This window comes from the organism of the source record quoted next, unplaced genomic scaffold (assembly GCF_019419815.1).
Source record: "Pyrus x bretschneideri cultivar Hongxiangsu unplaced genomic scaffold, Pyrus_bretschneideri_v1 Contig1, whole genome shotgun sequence".
NCBI lineage: Eukaryota > Viridiplantae > Streptophyta > Magnoliopsida > Rosales > Rosaceae > Pyrus > Pyrus x bretschneideri.
In genome coordinates this window covers 13,702,026-13,710,297 of record NW_025999390.1, presented here as the reverse complement: position 1 = coordinate 13,710,297, position 8,272 = coordinate 13,702,026, and the positions used below count along the sequence as shown (strand labels likewise).

At 37.1% G+C, this 8,272-nt stretch overlaps 1 protein-coding gene across 1 annotated transcript; it reads left to right on the top strand.

Moving 5' to 3' along the window:
- Positions 1-3,168: 3,168 nt before the first annotated feature.
- LOC103950265 (dimethylnonatriene synthase-like) lies at positions 3,169-4,927 on the top strand. Its single transcript, XM_009361456.2, has 2 exons — positions 3,169-4,079; positions 4,237-4,927. The coding sequence occupies exons 1-2, from the start codon at positions 3,174-3,176 to the stop codon at positions 4,858-4,860; spliced, it is 1,530 nt and encodes a 509-aa protein (XP_009359731.2). The 5' UTR covers positions 3,169-3,173; the 3' UTR covers positions 4,861-4,927.
- The last annotated feature ends 3,345 nt before the right edge of the window (positions 4,928-8,272 follow it).

The following is an 8,272-nucleotide window of genomic DNA, read 5'->3' as shown; positions in this document are numbered from 1 at the left end:
CACCCATACTGAAAATCACAAGATCCTGACCCAGGGGGGGAGGGAGGTGGGTTGCTAAGGGGGGCGACGAACTGGGTTTGGGGTTTTTTTTCCCTTCTTCTTCCTCCCTCTTCTTCTTCTTCTTCTTCTTCTTCTTATTGCTGCAGTAGGTTTTTTAGGTTTTGGGTTAGGGATAGGATGTGGGTCGATGGGAAGGGGGAGGGATAGTGGGTTTCATTTTTTTTTTTTCTTTTTTTGAGAAAATTCAGGTTTTTAAAAAAATTTAAAAAATATTTTATTTGCCACATGGCAGACATTTGGCAGCCACATGACATATATGTGGCAACCACATCAGCATTTAACAGATCAATGGATGAGAAATGTAACGGATGTATTATTTTGAAATAAAATAATACTTAAGGTATGAAAGTAAAATGTTTTGAAGATGTTGTAAGGAATTGAAATAGACCCCAAACCTGAGGTACGAAAGTGTAATTTACCCTTTTTTTTTTTTTTTTTTGAAAATTCAGGTTTTTTTTTTAAAAAAAATTAAAATTTTTTTTTGCCACATGGCATATATGTGTCAGCCACGTCAGCACTTAACGGATCCATGGATGAAAAATGTAACGGATGTATTATTTTGAAATAAAATAGTACTTAAGGTATGAAAATGAAATGTTTTGAAGATGTTGTAAGGAATTGAAATAAACCCAAAACCTGAGGTATGAAAGTATAATTTACCTTTTTTTTTAGCTAATTATTTTAGGGTAAATTACATCTTCATACCTTAGATTTGAAGCCTATTTCAATTCCTTACAACATCTTCAAAACATTTACCTTAAGTACTATTTTATTTCAAAATAATACATCTGTTACATTTTCCATCCATTGTTTCGTTAAGTGCTGACGTGACTGCCACATATATGCCACGTGGCTGCCAAATGTCTGCCACATGGCAAAAAAAAAATTTAATTTTTTTTAATAAACCTAAATCTTCTAAATATTAAAAGGGAAAAAAAAAAAAAAAAAAAACTAAACCCCATTCCCTTTCCCCTTCCCTGTAACCCCCAACCCAAACCCTAAATCCCATGTCTTCTCCGATCCATTCTTCCCTGTTCACCTCCCCGACCCACTTCGTCTTCTCCACCCTAGCACCCCCTTCTCCCATCCCCCATCATCACCCACCTTTTCTCCTGTCACTAACCTTATCCAAAATCCCCTAGATCTTCTCTGCCTTCACATTCGACAACACACTGCAGCCACCACGAATCCTCAAGCTTCAGTAATCCCCGAGTTCAACAACACATTAAAGCCCCACGAAGCCCCGAAATCAACGACTTTGCTACTGTTCTTCCTCATTGCTACCTCGCCAACATTGAACTTCTTCCATACCATGACCAACATTGCACTTCTTCCCTATTTACAAAACCCAGATCCCTTTCCTTCCCCCTCACCTCTCTGTAACTCCTATTTACAAAATCTCTTTCCCTAGAAGAAGAAGAAACCAAACCCATTCATTCCCTCCCCCCCCCCCCCAGGCGATGACCCACTTGCCTTCCCCCCTGGGCGACGGTTGTAGGTACTTGGGTTGTGGTTTTGTAGGTATTGTGTTGCAGGTATTTGGGTTGCAGGGGTTTCTAAGAAAACCAGTGAAAAAAAAAAAAAGCAGAGAAGTGATTAAAGGTGGGGGCTTTGAGGTGGGAGAGGTGGAGGGGGATATGGGTTTTTGGGGAATGAGACGCGTGGAGGTCGGAGACGGAGGGTGGCGGGGGAAGAAGCGAGAGAGGGGTGGAATTCGAAACTCAAACCCTAGAGAGGGAGAGGGAAGGAGGGAATTTAAAAAAGGGTGTCAGGGAGTGTGTTGGGGTTGGTGTGAAGGAAGAAGAAGAGTGGGAGAGATGGGTAAGGGGGTGGGGTAAGATGTGGGGTTGCGGGGAAGGAGATCTGGGTTCTGGTTTTTCTGGTTTTTTTTTTTTTTTTTTAATTTTTTTTAGGGTTAATATTATAATATTGTTAATGTATAAAAAATTATTTTTTTTGCCATGTGGCAGCCACATCAGCATAAATGTGGTAGCCATGTCAGCATTTAACAGACCATTGGATGGAAGATCTAATAGATGTATTATTTTGAAATAAAATAGTAGTTAAGGTATGAAAGTGAAATGTTTTAAAGATGCTGTAAGGAATTGAAATGGACTCCAAACCTAAGATATGAAAGTGTAATTTACCCATTATTTTAATATTTTAAAATTTTTAATAAGTGTTTAGCCACGTCATCTTAAATGGGGACTCCATATTTTCCACGTCATCACTTCACAGTTTACTTGACGGGTTTTCTAACAGATGTATGAAATTGAAATAAAATGATAAGTAAATGTATGAAACTGAAATGTTTTAAAGATGTTGTAAGGAATTAAAATCAATCCCAAACTTGAGGGGGTAAAATGTAATTTACCCTTTTTATTAAAATGTGGGTGGAGAAATAGTGGGTGGAGAAATAGGATAATGGGATGAATTTAGCAGGACTCTATTAGAAAAAGGGGTGTGATATCCACATACCCCATTTTACTTTTCACATAACATTTTTCTAATAGAGTCCTGCTAAATTAAGATGAATTGAAAAAGATCAACGGACAGAAATTATCAAAGGATGTGTAAGAAGTAAAATGTGGTGTGTGGATAGAACACCCCTAGAAAAATTATGCCATTACTTGTCCCTCAATTATAGGAACTAGTAATAGTCTACTCATGGCTTGTTTGTAAGTATTTTGAAAATGACTGAAAGCGCATTTAGAAAAAATATTCTCAAGCTCCAAAAACACTTGAATCGCTTCCTGCAAGAAGTACACTTCAAATGCTTTTTCAAGATTCACTTTTAGTTAACAAAGAATTTATTCCACATATTTGAATAAAAAATCAAAGTGGACGGTGAAGTACTCAGGCACATGCAATCTGTGCAGCGATTTGTTGAGATCCGAAAGATTAAGACTTCTTGTCCGATTGCAATCTAATTGCAATCTCATATTCATTATATTCTAATGCAAGTCCTGGACACACTAACCAAAATTAGAATATTAAGATTAAAAATTGGTTAAGAAATATCATAGTGCCTTCATGTTTTAAGTACTCTTCAACTATTTAAGTACCTCCAAAAGGAAAAACTCTCACCAATTTAGTTTCCCAAATTCCCCACCATGGAAGCTCTTTCCTGTGCTATTTTAACCCTAGCATTGGTAGCTGCTCTATCCCTTCTCTCGAAAGGATTCTTTCCCCAACCCCAAAAGTTAAAACTTCCACCAGGTCCCAAACCATGGCCTATAATTGGCAACCTCAGCCTCATTGGTCCTCTGCCTCATCAATCCCTTCACAAATTGTCCCAAAAATATGGACCTATAATGAAGCTTATGTTTGGTTCTTACCCTATTGTAATTGCCTCATCTGCAGAAATGGCAAGACAATTCTTAAAGACGCATGATCACATCTTTGCCTCTAGACCCGAAACGGCAGCTGGTAAGTACACAACTTACAACTACAAAAATCTCACCTGGGCACCTCACGGTCCATATTGGCGCCAAGGCCGGAAAATTTACCTTTCTCATTTGTTTAGCTCGAAAGTACTAGACTCTGTTGAGTACATCCGCGTTGAGGAAAACCGCGCTTTTCTATCACGATTATGTGCAGTGTCAGGCAAGCCGACTATGCTCAAAGAGCATCTGTCACGCCTAACCCTTAGCATTATAAGTAGAATTGTGTTGGGTAAGAAGTATTTTAGTGTGTCCGAATCTGAGACTTCGATAGTGTCCCTAGAAGAGTTTCAAGAGATGTTAAATGAGTTGTTCTTACTTAATGGGGTACTTAATATAGGGGATTGGATACCATGGGCTCAGTGTTTGGACTTGCAAGGGTACGTAAAGCGAATGAAAGCGTTGAAGAAAAAATTCGACCGGTTCCATGATCATGTGTTGGATGAGCACAAGGCAAATATGAAAGAAGTGAAGGATTTTGTGTCGAAGGATATGGTGGACTTACTGATGCAGCTGGCTGAAGATCCTGATATTGAAGTTAAGCTCAACTATGACAGTGTCAAGGGATTCACCCAGGTACGGATGCGTTTGTTTACAAATTTTTGTTCACCAAATGATGGGACAATAAATCCGCATGTACTTTGAAGCTCTGTTATTTAACCTAACAAGTACGATACTGATGGACGTATATTACTGCATAAACTTGTCTAAAGTTTGTCTTCTTATAAATCAGGATTTAATAGCAGGAGGCACAGATACCTCAGCAACCACCGTGGAGTGGGCAATGTCTGAACTCATGAAACAACCACACCTCATCGAAAAGGCAACCGAAGAGCTTGACATAGTGATTGGGAGAGAGAGATGGGTAGAAGAGAAAGACATTGCACAGCTTCATTATATAGATGCAATCATGAAAGAGACAATGAGGATGCACCCAGTGGCAGTCATGCTAGCACCACATTTAGCCCTTGAAGATTGCAATGTGGCAGGTTATGATATTTGCAAGGGAACTAGGGTTTTCATAAACACATGGAGTATGGGGAGAGACCCTTCACAGTGGAATGCACCAGAAGAGTTTAACCCAGATAGGTTCCTAGGGAAGGCAATTGATGTGAAGGGACAGAATTTTGAGCTGCTGCCTTTTGGGTCAGGAAGGAGGATGTGCCCTGGTTATAGCCTTGGACTTAAAATGATTAGGTCTAGCTTGGCTAACTTGTTGCATGGATTCAACTGGAAGTTACCTGACAATGCGACAACAGAAGATTTGAGCATGGAGGAAGTTTTCGGATTGGCAACGCCTCGGAAGTTCCCGCTTGTTGCAGTTCTGGAACCTCGGCTCCCACTCTATCTTTATTAGTTAACGGCTACTCGCGACTGACCTTATCACTGCTCTTAAGCGACTGATGGTGCTCCACCACCGCCTCGGGGACCTATCATGATTTTTCTATTTTGTAACCAGATTCAAGTTTGAAATTTCACTCAGTTTACACCTCAAGGAAACCTTTGTTTCGTTTTTTATTTCACCAGCATAAAAAAATTAAATAAGAAAATGATTGTCTTTGCGATTGGGGACTTTCCAAGAGAAGATGGATAAAAGAATCAATAATTATCTTCCAACTTAGTTCTTCCCAAACTGGCAGCATTAAGGATATGATGACACCTGTTTTTAATTTTCATGGACTTCTGGCTTGGAGCTTCAGTGGGAGGGATGGAGGGTAAAGGTTTGGAATGGAAGGATCAAAACAATTGCAACATAAGAAGGGAACAATTACTAAAATAAACAGAAATTATACATAAGTTGCACACTTCAACTGTCACTTGGTACTACGGTTGGGTGATATTTCTTTTCACTTGAAAGTAAGAGGTCTTAAGTTCGAATCTCGTAGATGGCGAATTCAATGCTAAATTAGGTTGCTCATTGTGCGGCTTAACCGAACTCTCCCCTTAAAATGAAAATATCGATCTATTAAAAAAAGAAAAAGAAATAATAGCATTACTCACGTAGCATTCTCCATTTACTTTCTTATATCAGAATTATGGTGCATCATTCCTGTTAAATATTTTTAGTGCAAAAATAAAACTCAAAACAATTTTTCGACATTAAAATATTCTATATTATCCTTTATTTTCACCTACCCCGTGTCTTCCATTTAGAGCGAGATGAGTGTGTGAGTAAAATAATAGGAAACGTGATCTCTGCAAATGTTCTGGCAATCTACGAAGAGCATCATTAAAATAATAAGAATAACATTACTCACGTAACATTCTTCATTTACTTTCTTTTATCAGAATTATGGTGCATCATTCCTGTTATATATTTTTAGTGCAAAAATAAAACTCAAAACAAATTTTCGACATTAAAATATTCTATATTATTTTTTATTTTCACCTACCCCATGTCTTCCATTTAGAACGAGATAAGTGTGTGAAAAAAATAATAGGAAACGTGATCTCTGCAAATATTCTGGCAATCGATGAAGAGCATCATTTTTCAATTGATGTGTGTGTTATTCATACACTTCATTTTACTTTCACACATTCTTTGATAATTTCTATCCATTGATCTTTTTCAATTCATCCGATCTGACGGCTGAAAATTAAAAAGGTGTGTGAAAAGTAAAATGAAATGTGTAAATATCATACTCCTTTCAATATTGAGGGCAGACATGTACATCTCCACTACCTCAAGTAGTCGATCTTTCAATAATTCTAATGTCAGACTATAGAATATATGAATTTTTTAGGAAATTGTTATTGGCACTTCAAAAATCTCATTTTGCACTCCAAAATTTCTATAATTAGAAAGCAAAATACACTTGTGAGGAGTGTAGAATGAGATTTTTGGAGTGTAAATAACAGTTCCCTTCTTTTAAAGGAAAACTAATGAAAATAGTTTGAAAATTTTGAGTTTTAACGATAAAGACAAAATAAAGAGTAAAATGAATAGTACCAGGATTGACTTTTTAGTGTAAAAAAAGTGAACAGTACAAGGAATTTTTCGTTAAAGTTCCCTTCTTTTGAACTGTTAAATTTTTATGTACTTTTTAATAAAGGTTTTAAAATTTTTAGAATATCATATATGTTTTCTTCACCCGTTTAGAAGTGGGTTCGAACCACTGAGAAGGATTTTCAATCCTTTTTCAAAAATCTAATAAATAGAAGGAAAGGAAAGGAAATTATAAAGATACGCGAACGACTTGATTATAGTATAGATCTATCAAACAAAAACAACGCACAACAGGCTCTCATTTCTTAGTCACTAAATAGTGCTATTCTGTCATCCGAATGACTCCACCAAGTATTGGATATAGATGACATGTACACTTGTGCCACATCATCAAGTGCCACGTCATTAGCGGTTCAAGAATGTCAAATTTGTGGTAAAAAGGGACATATTACTATTGATATAGATATGATAAAACTCAAGTGGTTCAAGAATGTCAAATTTGTGGTAAAAAGGGACATATTACTGTTGATTGTAGGCATCATGGCAATTATGCCTATCAAGGAACGCCACCTCTTGCTTCACTCAGTGCCAATTATGCTTTTCCAGATTTTTCTTCTCAACTTATGCATCCTCATTCTATGTCTCATGCTTTCTTTCCTGGTAATGTTGGATTTCAAGGCATTTCTCCTCTTAAGAGTATTTTAGTGGCATTGCTCCTTTATTTCTACATCAGGGTTAGTCATCTACTAGTGTTCTAGATTTTTCTGAAGTTCAAGGGTCTTCTGTTACTCCTTCTATAACTGCTTTAATTGCACAACCTTCTACTGAGGCTGAGTCTTGGATAATGGATACAGGTGCTTCTCATCATATGAACCCTGATATCACACTCTTAAAATCTACAGTTCCTTATGATGGTGATGAGCAGATCATTGTTGGTAATGGTCAAAGCTTGATTGTTCAGAATATTGGTCACGACACATTACAATCCCTTTCTCACACTCTTTATCTTCGAAATATTTTGCATGTTCAAATGTTAACAATCAATCTTCTTTCTGTGAAACAATTGTGCAAAGATAACAATAGTTGGTTTATCTGTGATGATTTCCAATTCTTTGTGCAGGACAAGGCAACATATGTGATACTTTACAAAGGAAAGAGTAGCCAAAATGAGTTGTTTAGGATTCCTTTACATGTATTTCCAACTTTACTTCCTCAAGGTGATTCTACTGCTGCTGCTGCATTATTGGGAAAAGTTGTCAAGACTTCTCTGTGGCATCACAGGTTTGGCCGTCCTTCAAATGAGATTTTGGAAGCTATGCTTAGGGATTCTAATGTGTCTATCTTTAGTGATGTAAATGCTCATGTTTGTTCACACTGCCTGACTGGCAAAATAAGTAAATTGTCTTTTTTAGAGAAGTTAGATAGAGTTGATATTCCTTTTCATAAAGTCCATACTGACGTGTGGGGCCCTTCAACAGTTGTATCCATTGAGGGATTAAGATATTATGTGTCTTTTGTAGATGAAGCAACAAGATTTGTATGGGTATTTCCATTAATGAATAAATCTGAAGTTTTTGGTGCTTTTGTCAGATTCTGTGCCTATGTAGACAATCAGTGTAATACAAAAAGAAAGGTATTACAATCTGATGGTGGTGATGAATTCTTAAGTAATACTTTCAAGGATTATCTTGTTACTCATAGGATATTGCATTTTATTTCCTGCCTTTATACACCTCAACAAAATGGTTTGGTGGAAAAGAAACATAGGCATATTATTCAAATTGCTCTGACTATGTTGAATGCTACAAAACCACCACTTAAG

Excerpts from the sequence above, each read along its gene's own strand:
- LOC103950265 (XM_009361456.2), top strand. The coding sequence starts at position 3,174 with ATGGAAGCTCTTTCCTGTGCTATTTTAACCCTAGCATTGGTAGCTGCT. Across the intron at positions 4,080-4,236 it reads GTGTCAAGGGATTCACCCAG|GATTTAATAGCAGGAGGCAC; the intron begins GTACGGATGCGT and ends CTTATAAATCAG.